The sequence below is a fragment of the Coregonus lavaretus genome (genome assembly GCF_964263955.1).
Source record: "Coregonus lavaretus genome assembly, chromosome: 18".
In the NCBI taxonomy this organism is placed as follows: domain Eukaryota; kingdom Metazoa; phylum Chordata; class Actinopteri; order Salmoniformes; family Salmonidae; genus Coregonus; species Coregonus lavaretus.
This window is the reverse complement of record NC_140005.1, coordinates 5522947-5543386: the sequence shown is the minus strand read 5'-3', so window position 1 is coordinate 5543386 and position 20440 is coordinate 5522947. Positions and strand designations below refer to the sequence as shown.

Sequence of the window (20440 nt, the reverse complement as noted above, 5' to 3'; positions counted from 1 at the left end):
CAGTGTATGCCTGTGCTGTGCGTGCATGGGTGTGTGCATGTATGTATGTGTGTGTGTGTGTGTGCGCGTCTCTTTACATTCCTTGGTATGCGTGCGTGCGAGCAAAAGTAATTTCAATCACATCAGCTGAATAAAAAGGTCAGGTTGTTGGAAGTGCAGTTCTGTCGCTGGCTAGTCAGGGAGAAGGGGGTTCAAACCCTGTGGGATCTGCAACATAACATATTCATTAGTTTAGTAGAAGCTTCTTTGTCATCCTTAAACCTGTTGTGTTCTGAGTCAGTCTAATAGATATCACTTTACATTCTCTAAAAGCAGTTATGATAATACACTCTTCAGGGTTTTCTGAAGTCAAATAGGATCATTTATCTATTTCAATAGAGCCTTGTTTTGCCCAAAGGAGGTGATGTTGCATCTCTCACCACAGCTCTATGAGTTACTCTGTACTTCAGCACTAGTACCATACACTGCATCACCACTGAACACCTTATGGATAAACTGCACTTCACATTGACTCTATCCAGCCATTGAGGTTTCTGCATTATGATGCATTTACAGGACACTACAAAATGATATGGCAGCCATGTTAGCTCCCCATTAACATTACATGGGAAATATTTAAATAATGCTATGTAACTGAATTTCAAGAATGGATGAGGCAAAGAGGTCAATCGAACGTGACCAAAACAATGGAATTGCCATAGAAACACGTGGGGGAAAGGTCCTGAGTCTCCTCATTGCCTCCCAGCAAAATTATAGTATAATGCTTGTATGGATGTCAACCCCAACATGTCATTGTTACCAATCAACTGCATTCCAGTTAAAAAACGACTTTGACTACCACCACCGATTTCTGAATGCTAGCTATGCTAACCAGCTTACGGTATACAAACAGGAGTTAGCATTTAGAAGTCATTTCTTCTAAACCTGAAAAGGGACACCTTCTACATGTTATGTAGCGAAAAACAGCCAAATATATCCAACTTAAGACTTAAGTTACCACATTGTGGGTCTGTTACAATACATAAATCATGACGGATTTGATGAACATCCACTTTGTTAGAACAGATTTGTTGAATGTGCGCCAATCTGGTCAATGGAACATCTGCGTTCTGACCCCTTTACCGCATCTATTAGAACAATATTCAACATTCTAAAAGCTGTCCCAACTCCCTAGGTACATGGCTGTCACTCTGTCTAGTGGTCCTCTGTAGCTCAGCTGGTAGAGCACGGCGCTTGTAACGCCAAGGTAGTGGGTTCGATCCCCGGGACCACCCAAACACAAAAAAAATGTATGCACGCATGACTGTAAGTCGCTTTGGATAAAAGCGTCTGCTAAATGGCTTATTATATATTTATATTTATAACCCACGTCCCATATACAGCTGTGGAAAAAATTAAGAGACCACTGCAAATCTTTCTTAAATCAGCATCTCTACATGTATGACAGCCATTCCATTCCAGTGTCTGTTGAATTCCAACACAGGCACACCTCATTCTACTGAATTGGGTACTGATTAGGTGATCACCTGAACCAAATCTTATTTAATGAGGAAAAGTATTAAAACCACTGCCGTGGTCATCACTATCCTCTTGCAATAGGACCAGCTGGATGGTAAAAACAGTGCTAATAGTACCTCAAAAGTAATATTAATTAAAAAAAGAACTATTGACTGTGCCAAAAGAGTTGAAAAGGAAAGTTTTGAGTGAGGAAAAGAAGGGTTCAATTCTGGCTTTACTGGCAGAAGGATACAGTGAGCGTCAGGTTGCTTCCATCCTTAAAATTTCAAAGACGGCGGTTCATAAGAACAAGGTCAAGCAGCAGACATTGGGGACAACAAAGCTACAGACCGGCAGAGGGCGAAAACGACTCTCTACTGACCGGGATGACCGCCAACTCATTCGAATGTCACTCAACAACAGTAGGATGACATCAAGTGACCTACAAAAATAATGGCAAACGGCAGCTGGGGTGAAGTGCAAGGCGAGGACGGTTCGAAACAGGCTCCTAGGGGCAGGGCTGAAGTCGTTCAAAGCTAGAAAAAAGCCCTTCATCAATGAGAAGCAAAGAAGAGCCAGGCAGAGGTTTGCAAAAGACCATAAGGATTGGACCGTAGAGGACTGGAGTAAGGTCATCGTCTCTGATGAGTCCAATTTTCAGCTTTGCCCAACACCTGGTCGTCTAATGGTTAGACGGAGACCTGGAGAGGCCTACAAGCCACAGTGTCTTGCACCCACTGTGAAATTTGGTGGAGGATTGGGGATGATCTGGGGGTGCTTCAGCAAGGCTGGAATCGGGCAGATTTGTCTTTGTGAAGGATGCATGAATCAAGCCACGTACAAGGTTGTGCTAGAAGAAAACGTGCTTCCTTTTGCTCTGACATTGTTCCCCAACTCTGAGGATTGGTTTTTTCAGCAGGACAATGTGCCATGCCACACAGCCAGGTCAATCAAGGTGTGGATGGAGGACCACCAGATCAAGACCCTGTCATGGCCAGCCCGATCTCCAGACCTGAACCCCATTGAAAACTTCTGGAATGTGATCAAGAGGAAGATGGATGGTCACAAGCCATCAAACAAAGCCGAGCTGCTTGAATTTTTGCGCCAGGAGTGGCATAAAGTCACCCAACATCAATGTGAAAGACTGGTGGAGAGCATGCCAAGACGCATGAAAGCTGTGATTGAAAATCTGGGTTATTCCACCAAATATTGATTTCTGAACTCTTCCTAAGTTGAAACATTAGTATTGTGTTGTTTAAAAATTAACATGAACTTATTTTCTTTGCATTATTCGAGGTCTGACAACAGTGCATCTTTTTTGTTATTTTGACCAGTTGTCATTTTCTGCAAATAAATGCTCTAAATGACAATATTTTTATTTGGAATTTGGGAGAAATATTGTCAGTAGTTTATAGAATAAAACTAAAATGTTATTTTTACCCAAACACATCCTATAAATAGTAAGACCAGAGAAACGGGTAATTTTGCAGTGGGCTCAGCTGTATGTATGATCTGATGTCTGGATCAACAGCTGTTGAGAAACTGATCTTATTAACACAGTGTCCCTCCATTTAATAATTATAATAATAATAATAATATATATTATATTTATCTTCTGTTCACACTGAACTGTTTTATCTCACCTCTTCTTCCCCTCTGTTCTTCCCTGTCTCTCTGACCCGGGGTGCGTAGAGTAAAGATGCTGGCATCAGGACTCTGGTTATGCTGGATGAACAGGGAGGTAAGTCCCTATAGAGACACAATATTACGCTATAAAATTCTGTTCACTTTCCCAATTAATATTCCAGGTTTTCCAGAAATCCTGGTTGGAGGATTACGGAATTCCTGTTTAATATGCTCTCCTTATTCCAGGAATCTTCTAAATTGGGATTTTAGGAAAAACAGGGAATTTTGGGGAAAGTTACCGGAATTTTGCAACCCTAGCTCTAACATTGGACAACTGTACATGACTCTATAGATAGTGAACTATAATGTACTGTACTGTGCAGAACTCTAATTGTATTGCACTATTATACCATGTGCAGTCAGAAAGTTAAAAGCACCATGATTTTGTATCTGGGTTATTTCTATAATACTGTATATAGTGTATGAACTGTTTGCTGTCTTGTATCTTTATCTCATGAGAGGTATAGTATGTTTTCTCATTAGACGGTAACAACGACCTGTAGTATTGAGGTGAACTGCTTGTTGACTCAATAACTGTAACTGAGAAAAACACGGCTACGAGAAACGTGCGGCCTTGCGGTTCGGAGGTGAAGTTGTTAGTTGATAGCACATGCTCTTTACCGAGAGGACACACTGATCAGTTATACTGGTAGTGACAAAACATCTCATTCACTTCCACTCAAACAGGACACATTTGTAGAATCCCTGAGTTAAGGCTTTGGTTAAGGAAATTGATCCTTGTGGAAGCATGATAGTACTGGTTGGTTAGGCAGGAGAAGCAGCATGATAGTACTGGTTGGTTAGGCAGGAGAAGCAGCATGATAGTACTGGTTGGTTAGGCAGGAGAAGCAGCATGATAGTACTGGTTGGTTAGGCAGGAGAAGCAGCATGATAGTACTGGTTGGTTAGGCAGGAGAAGCAGACCTCAGTAGCTGCCATTCAGAATATGCAGCAGACTGAGAAGTTCAACTGAATAGATCGCCTCAGTTGTGTGGACATCACATGGTGATGTCAGTGAGGTATACAAATTGCCAGTTAACATTTGTAACAGAAGCACGGTCGTTATAAAGCATTCACATTCACTTCTGCATTCAATTGAACTCAATGGAATGTTTCAACAGAAATATATTGTGTAGAACACATATGCCTCTGACATGTAGAGCAAGCGATCATATACGTTCTATTGGTGGAATTTCTATCTACAATATTCAGTGCGTTGCTCAGGTTCCAGGTTCCAGCACGGCAGAGGTTTCAATTGTGTGTTCATCTCCATGGAAACGGCTTCCTGCCCCCGGCTCTGTTCCACACGTTTCAGAGGGCGCTAATAGGCCTGTCACAGGAACATAGAGCCTTTCCCTCTGGCTTCCTGAGGAATGGTGCTGACATCCTGCTCGCTGCAACCGCCACAGAGCAATCGATTCCCAGATTCAAATGACCTTAGCCCCTCCCTCCACCCCAACGCACCATAGCTCCATCCATCAGGACCTGGGAGGAAGGACCAGAGCAACCTCCATTTGCACGGATCGGCTGAGATTACAGTGAATGTAGCTAACGCCATGGTGCGGTCACGGGTCGGCTGAGTTTACAGTGAATGTAGCTATCGCCATGGTGCGGTCACGGGTCGGCTGAGTTTACAGTGAATGTAGCTAATGCCATGGTGCGGTCACGGGTCGGCTGAGTTTACAGTGAATGTAGCTAACGCCATGGTGCGGTCACGGGTCGGCTGAGTTTACAGTGAATGTAGCTAACGCCATGGTGCGGTCACGGGTCGGCCGAGTTTACAGTGAATGTAGCTAACCCCATGGTGCGGTCACGGGTCGGCTGAGTTTACAGTGAATGTAGCTAACGCCATGGTGCGGTCACGGGTCGGCTGAGTTTACAGTGAATGTAGCTAACCCCATGGTGCGGTCACGGGTCGGCTGAGTTTACAGTGAATGTAGCTAACGCCATGGTGCGGTCACGGGTCGGCTGAGTTTACAGTGAATGTAGCTATCGCCATGGTGCGGTCACGGGTCGGCTGAGTTTACAGTGAATGTAGCTATCGCCTTTGGTGCGGTCACGGGTCGGCTGAGTTTACAGTGAATGTAGCTATCGCCATGGTGCGGTCTCCACTCTCGCCAACATGACAAGGAGCCTCACTGTGGCGTCATCAGAATGCCAGCGAGACAAGAGGATGTTGTCTGTCTGCTTCTAGCCAATCAAATAATACTTTGATTACTGACCATCTAAAAACGCTATACAAGTTCTGTCCATTTGAAGATCAGTCCACCAAAACCCTCCCCCACTACAACAGGCACATACTCACTAACACACACACACACACATCTAGACGCACACACCCCAACACACACACACACACACAGCCACCGGGGAATGATCAGTCATGTGCCTTGTGGTAGTGCATGAGAGCGTTGGTCTCTGTGTAGTGGTTCTAATAAGGCGCTCCCTGACTCTTACATGTTGACCTGAATTACACCTCATCGAGTACATAATACCTGATTAGCTGAAGCAGGGAGACAAAATGGCTGCTCACTGACTCACATACTGATGTCTCCTCCTGGATTTGCTGCCTTTACTTTAAGTCATTTAACAAGAATATTTGCACGTACAGTAGTTACATTATATCTGATCTCATATACTCACATTCATTCAGTCTCCTCTGGTTGTAAAATGTTGGAGAGAGTCTAGAACCAGAGAGTCTAGAACCAGGTGTCAGTGTTGAAGAGATTCCACCTCTAGAGAGTCTAGAACCAGATGTCAGTGTTGAAGAGATTCCACCTCTAGAGAGTCTAGAACCAGATGTCAGAGTTGAAGAGATTCCACCTCTAGAGAGTCTAGAACCAGGTGTCAGAGTTGAAGAGATTCCACCTCTAGAGAGTCTAGAACCAGATGTCAGAGTTGAAGAGAGCACCTCCAGAGAGTCTAGAACCAGATGTCAATGTTGAAGAGATTCTACCTCTAGAGAGTCTAGAACCAGATGTCAGTGTTGAAGAGATTCCACCTCTAGAGAGTCTAGAACCAGATGTCAGAGTTGAAGAGAGCACCTCCAGAGAGTCTAGAACCAGATGTCAGTGTTGAAGAGAGTCCACCTCTAGAGAGTCTAGAACCAGATGTCAGTTGAAGAGATTCCACCTCTAGAGAGTCTAGAACCAGATGTCAGTTGAAGAGAGTCCACCTCTAGAGAGTCTAGAACCAGATGTCAGTGTTGAAGAGATTCCACCTCTAGAGAGTCTAGAACCAGGTGTCAGTTGAAGAGATTCCACCTCTAGAGAGTCTAGAACCAGGTGTCAGTTGAAGAGATTCCACCTCTAGAGAGTCTAGAACCAGATGTCAGTTGAAGAGAGTCCACCTCTAGAGAGTCTAGAACCAGATGTCAGTGTTGAAGAGATTCCACCTCTAGAGAGTCTAGAACCAGATGTCAGTTGAAGAGAGTCCACCTCTAGAGAGTCTAGAACCAGATGTCAGTGTTGAAGAGATTCCACCTCTAGAGAGTCTAGAACCAGATGTCAGAGTTGAAGAGAGCACCTCTAGAGAGTCTAGAACCAGATGTCAGTTGAAGAGATTCCACCTCTAGAGAGTCTAGAACCAGATGTCAGTGTTGAAGAGATTCCACCTCTAGAGAGTCTAGAACCAGATGTCAGTTGAAGAGATTCCACCTCTAGAGAGTCTAGAACCAGATGTCAGTTGAAGAGAGTCCACCTCTAGAGAGTCTAGAACCAGATGTCAGTGTTGAAGAGATTCCACCTCTAGAGAGTCTAGAACCAGGTGTCAGTTGAAGAGATTCCACCTCTAGAGAGTCTAGAACCAGATGTCAGTTGAAGAGATTCCACCTCTAGAGAGTCTAGAACCAGATGTCTAATATATAACAAGAACAGAAGCAGAATAAATAAATGTCTAGTTCAGTGTTCCTGGTTCCTTAATAACCCAGGGATTTTACAAATGTTCACACATCAACAAGCAAGCCACCCCGGCCATGAATTCCCTTACCCTGCCTTGCCTATGCTACAGACCACTCCCTTCTCCCTGGACCCACTCCAGGTAGATGTTGACCCTAACTACAGGTCTGGGCTCAGAGTACCCACAATACTAACCCAACTCACCATTTAGGGAATGAACCAATATCTGACCATGTATCAGTGGTTTAGGGCAACCTCTTGGGATGAATGGACTGTGATCACTGTTTCTACCCAACTTACATTCAAACATTACTACATAATGCTTTCCCCTTCATCCACTGCTTCACAACACTTATTTACTTCATCTACACTCCTCCTTCAGTCTGTTTATCACCTCTCTCTCTCTCGCTGTCTCTCTCACACTCACACCAACCACTGGCTGGTTTCCAATACAAACGTGTCCCAGTAAAAATTGGTTAAATTAAGTATTTTCAACCAAGAACAGGTATTTTCAACATCTTGTGCTCATAGGTGTGCTCTCTTCCCTACGCCCTAGCAGTTGGTGAAGGAGTGCCCAATGAGGGAGGTTGTTTTGCATTGGAATCCAGCCTTTTTGTGTTCTTTATTGTATATCTGTCACTCTCTTTCTCTCTCTCTCTCTCAATGCACTGCCTTTAATGCTGCGAGTGTGTCAGCGTGGCCCCATAATGCATTGCATTATGGCTGTGTTTGTTAGGCTGTAGCTTAGAGCTCAATCATCACAAGAGCCAATCCGATTCATTTCACTGCTCTCATTACCTTTGTCCTCACCAGAGCAACTGGATCGGTTTGAAGATGGCATGAACAAGGTCAACCAAGACTTGAAGGAGGCCGAGAAAGATATGAAGGGTTTAGGGCAATGCTGTGGCCAGTTATGTCCATGTGTTGCCAAGTAGGTAACCGGTGGCGACGGGTCAGGGCTCTAGCCTGTGTGGTGTTGGTGGTGCTGTCCGACGTCCGTCTCTCTTGTCACAGTCTCTTTTTGTCTCCTCTCCTTTGTCCTCCATCTCTCTCTCTCTCTCTCCCACTCCCCCCTTTTTTTTTTTCTCACGTGCTCTCGTTCTTTGTGGGGATGAATGACTTGTGTTGATAATCAGAGCAACTGGAGCGGATCGAGGAGGGGATGGACCAGATCAATAAGGACATGAAGGATGCAGAAAAGAATTTGAACAATCTAGGGTCTCTCTGTGGTCTTTGTTCATGTCCCTGTAACAAGTAGGTGCAGCCTGCCTTGCCTGTCTGCCTGTCTGCCTACCTGCCTGTCTGCCTGACTGTCTGCCTGCCTGACTGTCTACCTCCTGCCTGACTGCCTGCCTGTCTGTCTACCTGTCTGCCTGCCTGTCTGCCTACCTACCTGCCTGCCTGTCTGTCTGTCTACCTGTCTGCTTGCCTGCTTTAATGCCTTAAGTAGAGTATATGGTGACCAGTACAACACTATGGCCTGTCAACTTCAGACCTTACCCAAGGCCTTCTATGCTGCTTCCTTCTGCACTTAGAGAGAGAGAGAGAGATGCATGCTGGGCTAATCCACTGTACTTTCTCCTTCAAATAACCAGTCATACATGACATACTTGTGTCAGCGTGTTACATAATGCTACAACATGAGGCAGTAGGCCTACAGTACGATTTAGCATGGCCTGATTACTGCTGTAGCTTAGTTGGTAGAGCATGGCACTGGCAAAGCCCGGGTTGTGGGTTCGTTTCCCACGGGGGGCCAGTGTGAAAAATGTATGCACTCACTAACTCTAAGTCGCTCTGGATAAGAGCGTCTGCTAAATGACTAAAATGTAAATATGCACAAATATACTGCCTATGGCTTTCTATGTGAATGCATGGCAGAAACACATACACCTTAGTTTTTCTTTCAGCAGGTATCCAGGTCACAGTCTATTCCGTAGTTTACTGATTACCGGAAACAGTGAACACAATTGCACACATTTCTCTTCTGGTGAAGACAATGTGTTAATGTTCGGTGAACAAAACACTTAAAGAGTGAAATTTGTTTTGACTGATGATATTTTTATTAAAAGTTTAGCAAAAAATGATCAGAAGTTGTGTAGATGTATTTGAGCATTGCTGTTCTGCTGTAGATACAGAAAGAAAACACTCTAGGAGCTAATAATATAATAATATAATATGCCATTTAGCAGACGCTTTTATCCAAAGCGACTTACAGTCATGCGTGCATACATTTTTGTGTATGGGTGGTCCCGGGGATCGAACCCACTACCTTGGCGTTACAAGCACCGTGCTCTACCAGCGCTCTGATGCAATCATTTATTTCCAATGTTTCATCAGGGTATAATGACAAACACTGCAGGTCACCAGTTTATATAGGGTTTATATATGGGGGTTTTATAAGGTTTATATAGGTTTTATATTTTACATTTACGTCATTTAGCAGACGCTCTTATCCAGAGCGACTTACAAATCGGTGCATTCACCTTATAGCCAGTGGGATAACCACTTTACTATGTTTTTTTTTTTTTGGGGGGGGGGGGGGGCAGGTAGAAGGATTACTTTATCCTATCCCAGGTATTCCTTAAAGAGGTGGGGTTTCAAATGTCTCCGGAAGGTGGTGTGACTCCGCTGTCCTGGCGTCGTTTCGATGGACACATGCAGGTGTTTGTAATCATGGCCGTCTGTGGCATGATTTCATTGGTTGGTTTACAAATATCAACAGTACATATAAAAAAAAGCATGAATGGATAACATACGATCATAGATCCAAGTAGGCTACAACATAAAGGCTTACAAACACAATATTAGTTACAATGGGTAGAAAAAACACAGAAATCACAGGAATGGCTTCAGATCAAACTCTATATTGAGACCGAAGGGAGAGAAGGTCTTTAAATTAGATATGTTTCAACACAGATCCCAAAATTGCTTGAGAAAACTGTAATCAAACTAACAGTCCAAAGTCCGTTTTGAGATTTGTGCACCTAACTTGAACTTTACATTGAAAGGTTTCATCTTAAGCTCAAGTAAAGTGTTCAAATAATCAATCCAGAATTTGTCCCTGACATGACAGGCCCGGGACCTACGTTGTTGTGTGTGGTTAATGTGTGTGTTGAAACATTTCAGGAAGTTGAGTTAATGTTATTTTGTGTGAAATTTGATCGTGTAGCTCACTAGTATCTCTAGAAGCCACAATAGTTTTATTTCAAAGCTATTGTTTTATGCACATTTAACTGCTGTAGTGAAACGTCTATAAGGTCAAAGTAAAATTAAGCCGAACTGGACTTCCTAGAATGGTGCTCTTCCTCTGTACTGTACCATACCACCTTTTCCCTCCAGTAACCAGAGGGTGTCTGTCCTTGTCTGTCTGTCTGTCTGTCTACACCGAGTATACCAAACATTAAGAACACCTTCCTAATATTGAGATGCCGCCTTTTGCCCTCAGAACAGCCTCAATTCGTCAGGGCATGGACTCTACAAGGTGTCGAAAGCGTTCCACATGCATGCTGGCCCATGTTGACTCCAATGCTTCCCACAGTTGTGTCAAGTTGGCTGGATGTCCTTTGGGTGGTGGACCATTCTTGATACACATGGGAAACTGTTGAGCGTGAAAAACCCAGCAGTGTAGCAGTTCTTGACACAATCCAGTACACCTGGCACCTACTACCATACCCCGTTCAAAAGCACTTAAATATTTTGTCTTGCCTATTCACCCTCTGAATGGCACACATACACAATCCATGTCTCAATTGTCTCAAGGCTTAAACCTTCTTTAACCTGTCTCCTCCCCTTCATCTACACTGATTGAAGTGGATTTAACAAGAGACCTCAAGGGATCATAGCTTTCACCTGGATTCACCTGGTCAGTCTGTCATGGAAAGAGCAGGTGTTCCTAATGTTTTTTGCACTGTGTATTTGCGTCCTTACTCCTTACTGCGTGTCTGTCCTCCTGTCTGTCCATTGGCGTCTGTCTGTCTCTGTCCATTGGCGTCTGTCTGTCCATTGGTGTCTGTCTCTGTCTATTGGTGTCTGTCTCTGTCTATTTGTGTCTGTCTCTGTCTATTGGTGTCTGTCTATTGGTGTCTGTCTGTCCATTGGTGTCTGTCTGTCTGTGTTGTCTCCTGCTTTACGTCCTGTTAGTGTGTGTTTATGTCTCTTCTATCAACCACATAGACAAGACAGTAAATACACTACAACTGAACTGATCAGTACTTGGATCAATTATTGATTGATAGATCTAACACACATATATATACATATATATATATATACACACACACACACAGTGGGGGAAAAAAGTATTTAGTCAGCCACCAATTGTGCAAGTTCTCCCACTTAAAAAGATGAGAGAGGCCTGTAATTTTTCATCATAGGTACATGTCAACTATGACAGACAAAGTTAGGACAAAAATCCAGAAAATCACATGCTGGTATTTTGTCCCATTCCTCCATGCAGATCTCCTCTAGAGCAGTGATGTTTTGGGGCTGTCGCTGGGCAACACGGACTTTCAACTCCCTCCAAAGATTTTCTATGGGGTTGAGATCTGGAGACTGGCTAGGCCACTCCAGGACCTTGAAATGCTTCTTACGAAGCCACTCCTTCGTTGCCCGGGCGGTGTGTTTGGGATCATTGTCATGCTGAAAGACCCAGCCACGTTTCATCTTCAATGCCCTTGCTGATGGAAGGAGGTTTTCACTCAAAATCTCACGATACATAGCCCCATTCATTCTTTCCTTTACACGGATCAGTCGTCCTGGTCCCTTTGCAGAAAAACAGCCCCAAAGCATGATGTTTCCACCCCCATGCTTCACAGTAGGTATGGTGTTCTTTGGATGCAACTCAGCATTCTTTGTCCTCCAAACACGACGAGTTGAGTTTTTACCAAAAAGTTCCATTTTGGTTTCATCTGACCATATGACATTCTCCCAATCCTCTTCTGGATCATCCAAATGCACTCTAGCAAACTTCAGACGGGCCTGGACATGTACTGGCTTAAGCAGGGTGACACGTCTGGCACTGCAGGATTTGAGTCCCTGGCGGCGTAGTGTGTTACTGATGGTAGGCTTTGTTACTTTGGTCCCAGCTCTCTGCAGGTCATTCACTAGGTCCCCCCGTGTGGTTCTGGGATTTTTGCTCACCGTTCTTGTGATCATTTTGACCCCACGGGGTGAGATCTTGCGTGGAGCCCCAGATCGAGGGAGATTATCAGTGGTCTTGTATGTCTTCCATTTCCTAGTAATTGCTCCCACAGTTGATTTCTTCAAACCAAGCTGCTTACCTATTGCAGATTCAGTATTTCCAGCCTGGTGCAGGTCTACAATTTTGTTTCTGGTGTCCTTTGACAGCTCTTTGGTCTTGGCCATAGTGGAGTTTGGAGTGTGACTGATTGAGGTTGTGGACAGATGTCTTTTATACTGATAACAAGTTCAAACAGGTGCCATTAATACAGGTAACGAGTGGAGGACAGAGGAGCCTCTTAAAGAAGAAGTTACAGGTCTGTGAGAGCCAGAAATCTTGCTTGTTTGTAGGTGACCAAATTTGCAAATAAATTCATTAAAAATCCTACAATGTGATATTCTGGATTATTTTTTCTCAATTTGTCCGTCATAGTTGACGTGTACCTATGATGAAAATTACAGGCCTCTCTCATCTTTTTAAGTGGGAAAACTTGCACAATTGGTGGCTGACTAAATACTTTTTTTCCCCACTGTATATATACACACCATTGGCATGCTTTGTTGGTGGGCGGCCTTGCTGTCATTACGCATGGCTTCTGTCGTATAATGTACCTATTATATCAAATGAAAGTTTCCACACACACAAACACGCACACACCTCTACACACCCTGACTGGTGTGTGTCCCTGCAGGATAAAGGGTGGGGGCCAGGCGTGGGGGGCCAACCAGGATGGAGTGGTGAACAGTCAGCCAGGGGCCCGTGTGGTGGACGAACGTGAACAGATGGCCATCAGTGGGGGCTTCATCCGCAGGTGAGGAGTGTGTCTGTGTTCATGGGTTAGTAAGAGTGTGTGTGTGTGTGTGTGTGTGTGTGTGTGTACATGGACTCCCTCTGCCACGCCGAAGCTGCAGACAGTTTTATGGAATATCTAATGTATGTTTCCAGGGTAACGGACGATGCCCGGGAGAATGAGATGGATGAGAACCTGGAGCAGGTGGGCGGGATCATCGGTAACCTGCGTCACATGGCCCTGGACATGGGCAACGAGATCGACACCCAGAACCGCCAGATCGACAGGATCATGGACAAGGTACTATCCATGATCATAACGATGAAAATCAATGACGACCAATCAATACATTTTCAGTGTTAGCGTATGGCTGACCATCTTTGAGTTGACAGTCCACTTGCACTTAGTCTTGATTGATATTGCTTGTATGATTTCACATCATCCCAACTCTCTCTCTCCTCAGGCTGATTCCAACAAGACCAGGATTGACGAAGCCAACCAGCGTGCCACAAAGATGTTGGGCTAAGCTGCAGCGACAACTGCTTTCAATCCCCCCCACCCCAAACATGCTTTTATCATGGTACTTTCTCAGTAGGTTTGCACATATAAGACCCCCCTCCTCCTCTTCTTCCTGTTGTAAATGTTGTTCTGTGTCGTCTCTTTGGCTTTTATTAAAATGATAGTCCTGGTTAATCGTCTCGTCCTCTACCCCCCATTCTGTCTCTCCTCCTAAAGTGGTTCCTCTACCCCCCATTCTGTCTCTCCTCCTACAGTTGTTCCTCTACCCCCCATTCTGTCTCTCCTCCTAAAGTTGTTCCTCTACCCCCCATTCTGTCTCTCCTCCTACAGTTGTTCCTCTACCCCCCATTCTGTCTCTCCTCCTAAAGTGGTTCCTCTACCCCCCATTCTGTCTCTCCTCCTACAGTTGTTCCTCTACCCCCCATTCTGTCTCTCCTCCTAAAGTTGTTCCTCTACCCCCCATTCTGTCTCTCCTCCTAAAGTATAAAGTGCTTCTTTGATGGTTGTTGCTCACCTGTGCAGTTCTCTTTCTCCGTTTCCGTCTTGCTCATCTTTTTATATAAACTGTATTTACATAATTACTCAGATACCATGACTACTATTGCTTTACATCATTACCCAGATACCACGACTACTATTGCTTTACATCATTACCCAGATACCACGACTACTATTGCTTTACATCATTACCCAGATACCACGACTACTATTGCTTTACATGAGCAGGACACTACATGTTGTTTCTTCCATGTGTCAGTGGTGTGACAGTGTTGTCCATGTGAGACACTGGTGCTCTGTAGTTAATGTTGTTGTTGTGATGCTAAACGAAAGTAAGTAACCAGACGAGTCAGAACTCCCACAACATTGTCATCTTCCTCCCAGACACTCCCATTTGGACAATGGGCAACTGTGCTGGGAACATGACCAGTGATGCACCTCATTTTCAGCCCAGCTCACGCCTTCAATGCAAGTTACTTTGCATTATCATTGACAAAGATGAGTAGCAGTACACCAATGGTAGTTTCTAAAGTCAATAAACACATTCAGTGTACATGAGCCCAAGTGTCCCATGTGGAGAATTGAAACCCACAACCTAGGGTTTGGGCAGCACCATGCTCAAACCAACTGTACTATAATCAACTCATTGTCAGGGGCAGAGTATCTAAATACCCCCCAAACCTCCTCTCAGACAGGCCTGGGGATGGGAGGAGCTAAGGAGGTGGGAGAACAACAAGGAACAGAATGCTTTGGTTACTTAACGCAGGTGGGCTCCAAAGCAGTAGCAGCCATTCATGGTTGGCCCATCAACCTTTGGTTATGTCCGGCTCAACCGCTCGGTCTTACTCCCATTGATGTACAGTAGCCTCACGTGTGTTATGCATGTCCGTCAGCAGATAGAACTCAGCATCTTATGAATAAATATTCTAGAGCAAGTAACATGGCCGCCACAGCATGCCCAGCAGTATGTAGGACACTCCCAGCTGAGAGGATACTCTGCAATAGTGCCACTCTTTTGTTCACACATTTCCAGACTGTGACCATCATTGTAAAATAAGGTGAAAAAATGCCAATAAAAACCATGACTGTAGAACAAAAATGACTTTTTATTGGAAATGTTTGCCGCTGGTAGAGAATGGTAGATGGACTGTGTGGGGGTTGTATACATATTGGAGAAACAGAAGGGCGAAGACAGACATTACACATCCACGCAGGCTACACTCCACAGAAAGGAAGGAGAGGACTGACACTCCACAGAAAGGAAGGAGAGGACTGACACGCCACAGAAAGGAAGGAGAGGACTGACACTCCACAGAAAGGAAGGAGAGGACTGACACTCCACAGAAAGGAAGGAGAGGACTGACACTCCACAGAAAGGAAGGAGAGGACTGACACTCCACAGAAAGGAAGGAGAGGACTGACACTCCACAGAAAGGAAGGAGAGGACTGACACTCCACAGAAAGGAAGCAGAGGACTGACACTCCACAGAAAGGAAGGAGAGGACTGACATTACACAGAAAGGAAGGAGAGGACTGACACTCCACAGAAAGGAAGGAGAGGACTGACACTCCACAGAAAGGAAGCAGAGGACTGACACTCCACAGAAAGGAAGGAGAGGACTGACATTACACAGAAAGGAAGGAGAGGACTGACACTCCACAGAAAGGAAGGAGAGGACTGACACTCCACAGAAAGGAAGCAGAGGACTGACACTCCACAGAAAGGAAGGAGAGGACTGACATTACACAGAAAGGAAGGAGAGGACTGACATTACACAGAAAGGAAGGAGAGGTCTGACACTCCACAGAAAGGAAGGAGAGGACTGACATTACACAGAAAGGAAGGAGAGGACTGACACTCCACAGAAAGGAAGGAGGACTGACACTCCACAGAAAGGAAGGAGGACTGACATTACACTAATGGCCATCCTCTTTGGGCCCTGGATTTAAGGGGGATTAGAGCTCGCCACGTCACTAAGAACACACACAATCTCTCTAACGCACGCACACACAAACAGGTAATCCCTGAACATTGCATCCATGAGACAGACCAATATAAACAAACTGACAACTACAACATACATTTTAATGATGCAAATTAACTTAATGACCAGTTCATAACCCCCAACATGTTTGAAACAGGGTTAGCTGACCAGCTCATAACCCCCAACATGTTTGGGACAGGTTTAGCTGACCAGTTCATAACCCCCAACATGTTTGGGACAGGGTTAGCTGACCAGCTCATAACCCCTAACCTTAAGGGCAACCTCCACTCTGGAGCACATTCAACAGACCAAGGAAGGCGGAATCATCAGATAGAAATGTGTTATGTTGATGACGGGTCAACACCGCCATCTAGCTGCAAAAAAAAAGAAATATGTTTTATCGTCACATACACCGGATAGGTGCAGTGAAATGTGTTGTTTTACAGGGTCAGCCATAGTAGTACAGCGCCCCTGGAACTAATTGGGGTTAAGTGCCTTACTCAAGGGCACAGATTTTTCTTCTTGTCGGCTCAGGAACTCGAACCAGCGACTTTTGGTTACTGGCCCAACGCTCTAACCGCTAGGCTACCTGCTGCTCTTACAGAGACTACTAGTTCTGGTATGAGTTCTACTAGTTCTGGTATGAGTTCTACTAGTTCTGGAATGAGTTCTACTAGTTCTGGAATGAGTTCTACTAGTTCTGGTATGAGTTCTACTAGTTCTGGTATGAGTTCTACTAGTTCTGGTATGAGTTCTACTAGTTCTGGTATGAGTTCTACTAGTGGTATGAGTTCTACTAGTTCTGGTATGAGTTCTACTAGTTCTGGTATGAGTTCTACTAGTGGTATGAGTTCTACTAGTTCTGGTATGAGTTCTACTAGTTCTGGTATGAGTTCTACTAGTTCTGGAATGAGTTCTACTAGTTCTGGTATGAGTTCTACTAGTTCTGGAATGAGTTCTACTAGTTCTGGAATGAGTTCTACTAGTTCTGGTATGAGTTCTACTAGTTCTGGAATGAGTTCTACTAGTTCTGGAATGAGTTCTACTAGTTCTGGAATGAGTTCTACTAGTTCTGGAATGAGTTCTACTAGTTCTGGTATGAGTTCTACTAGTTCTGGAATGAGTTCTACTAGTTCTGGAATGAGTTCTACTAGTTCTGGTTCTTCATCCTGCAACAAGGGAAGCTTGTTGGATGAGATGACAACTTGCACCAACAATATATATGGGAATGACAAACAATGACAAATGTAGCTTTGATCAGAATTCACATCTCTAAAGGCAGTTGTATTACCATCAGTTTGAGTCATTGATTTGTTATTGGTTTCAGCCTCAAAATCAACACAGAAAAGTCTGAATCCAAGGAGAAGTCTATTGTCAGTCCCCATACGTATCCAATATGTCTAGTTACATCAGTTTGTCTTCCGTCAACAGATCAAGCTTCTTTTATCTGAGAGGACAACTATCCTCTCGGTTCAGAGCACCACAATAGGAAAAACATTTACTTAAAAAATATATTTTATGATTTTAAATGAAGTGTTCCCACATCTGTGGCTAAATTGTTTTTAAATGTTCAAATAGGGCCTGAATAAAATACAAATCAAAAAAAGGTACAGAACATGAAGCCTGGGTGCCAGTCTGTGTCATATTCCAAACATGCTAGCAGAAACAGAGTGGCAAGGAGTGGAATAGACTGGTTGCCAGGCTACAGAACACGTACAATTAAACCAAACCGATTTCAGTCCTTCAAAATGATAAAATAATCTATTAAAATGGTGAACATGGAACAATAAGGCAAATAATTCAACTAAAACAAGCTTGTTACATTGATGCTCTACATTTTATTGGCATTCTTTACAGTTTGTGGCAGTAGGTCAGGTGGAAAATAATTTAGCTTGGCCATAGCTGAGTCAAATCATCATTGTTATCAGATGAAGAAAAAGTTATGACTGCGTTCTGTTAGGTTAGACTGAGCTGTAGGTAAAGATGAGTCAAGTAACTTATCATTACATCATGTAGCTAAGTCATTACATCATGTAGCTAATAGTCATTACATCATGTAGCAAATAGTCATTACATCATGTAGCTAATAGTCATTACATCATGTAGCTAATAGTCATTACATCATGTAGCTAATCAGTACATACAGTTGAAGTCGGAAGTTTACATACACTTAGGTTGGAGTCATTAAAACTTGTTTTTCAACCACTCCACAAGTTTCGTTTACAAACTATAGTTTTGGCAAGTCGGTTAGGACATCTAATTTGTGCATGACACAAGTAATTTTTCCAACAATTATCTACAGACAGATATTTTCACTTATAATTCACTGTATCACAATTCCAGTGGGTCAGAAGTTTACATACACTAAGTTGACTGTGCCTTTAAACAGCTTGGAAAATTCCAGAAAATAATGTCACGGCTTTAGAAGCTTCTGATAGGCTAATTGACATCATGAGTCAATTGGAGGTGTACCTGTGGATGTATTTCAAGGCCTACCTTCAAACTCAGTGCCTCTTTGGTTGACATCATTAGAAAATCAAAAGAAATCAGCCAAGACCTCAGGAAAAGAAATTGTAGACCTCCACAAGTCTGGTTCATCCTTGGGAACAATTTCCAAACGACTGAAGGTACCACATTCATCTCTACAAACAATAGTACGCAGGTATAAACACCATGGGATCATGCAGCCGTCATACCGCTCAGGAAGGAGACGTGTTCTGTCTCCTAGAGATGAATGTACTTTGGTGCGAAAAGTGCAAATCAATCCCAGAACAGCAGCAACGGACCTTGTGAAGATGCTGGAGGAAACAGGTACAAAAGTATCTATATCCACAGTAAAACGAGTCCTATATCGACATAACCTGAAAGGCCGCTCAGCAAGGAAGAAGCCACTGCTCCAAAACTGCCATAAAAAAGCCAGACTACGGTTTGCAACTGCACATGGGGACAAAGATCGTACTTTTTGGAGAAATGTCCTCTGGTCTGATGAAACAAAAATAACTGTTTGGCCATAATGACTATCGTTATGTTTGGAGGGAAAAGGGGAATGCTTGCAAGCCGAAGAACACCATCCCAAACGTGAAGGACGGGGGTGGCAGCATCATGCTGTGGGGGTGCTTTGCTGCAGGAGGGACTGGTGCACTTCACAAAATAGATGGCAGCATGATGGAAAGTTGTGTATATATTGAAGCAACATCTCAACACATCAGTCAGGAAGTTAAAAGCTTGGTCGCAAATGGGTCTTCCAAATGGACAATGACCCCAAGCATACTTCCAAAGTTGTGGCAAAATGGCTTAAGGACAACAAAGTCAAGGTATTGGAGTGGCCATCACAAAGCCCTGATCTCAATCCTATAGAAAATGTATGTGCAGAACTGATAAGCGTGTGTGAGCAAGGAGGCCTACAAACATGACTCAGTTACACCAGCTCTGTCAGGAGGAATGGGCCAAAATTCACCCAACTTATTGTGGGAAGCTTGTGGAAGGCTACCCGAAACGTTTGACCCAAGTTAAACAATTTAAAGGCAATGCTACCAAATACTAATTGAGTGTATGTAAACTTCTGACCCACTGGGAATGTGATGAAAGAAATAAAAAGCTGAAATAAATCACTCTCTCTACTATTATTCTGACATTTCACATTCTTAAAATAAAGTGGTGATCCTAACTGACCTAAGACAGGGAATGTTTACTAGGATTAAATGTCAGGAATTGTGAAAAACTGAGTTTGAATGTATTTGGCTAAGGTGTATGTAAACTTCCGACTTCAACTGTATTCTTCTTATATGCAGACTGTCTTCATTATGATGACTACCTCACCATATCTTCACATGCTAACTACAATTGTACGTATTTTTTTTTTATATATACACATATATATGTTTTTAAATCAGGTAGTCATACCGTGACCACGGTGTCTTTTACAGATGAGCCCTGAATTACAGAAATACACACATGAAAATACACACAGAATGCAAGCAGAAAGAAAAACATGGTCATTAAAAACAAACACATTCATCAGTAATAAGGTCGTAAACCAGCTTTCTGAATTGCCAGAGGCATCAAAACATCACATTTCCAAACATATTGAAGATTGTTCCAAAAAAAAAAGAAAAAAAAAAAAGATAAAAAAACATCGGAAAGATGATTCACCTAACTCAGTAGAGACCAAAGGAATGTCCAGAGTTAGCCATCCCTGAGACCAGGTGATGTAACTCTTCCTGTATGTCTAAAGGTTAGTAATGATGTTAGGTACAGTGGGAGTTTTTGTAAAAGGACTTTATAAATGAACACAACCTACACGACATCAGAGGACCAACCAATTTTATTTTAGAGAATGCAGTGATGAGTACTAGAACCTGTCAGTGCGCTGTGATAAACTGCATCTAAC

General features: G+C 43.5%; 1 protein-coding gene across 2 annotated transcripts in view; it reads left to right on the top strand.

Annotated features, from left to right (window-relative positions):
- Window positions 1–13574, top strand: part of LOC311145395 (synaptosomal-associated protein 25-B-like) — a gene marked incomplete at both ends in the record, with an annotated part of 34561 nt that extends 20987 nt beyond the window's left edge. The window contains 5 exons of one of the 2 annotated variants that reach the window (XM_084181620.1): window positions 3190–3238; window positions 8216–8333; window positions 12950–13069; window positions 13204–13348; window positions 13512–13574. In XM_084181620.1, coding sequence (XP_084037746.1) covers window positions 3190–3238; window positions 8216–8333; window positions 12950–13069; window positions 13204–13348; window positions 13512–13574 — 495 coding nt within the window. Of the gene's footprint in view, window positions 1–3189; window positions 3239–7892; window positions 8011–8215; window positions 8334–12949; window positions 13070–13203; window positions 13349–13511 lie in introns of both variants that reach the window. The other variant, XM_084181621.1, reaches the window with a different exon arrangement.
- Window positions 13575–20440: the final 6866 nt, after the last annotated feature.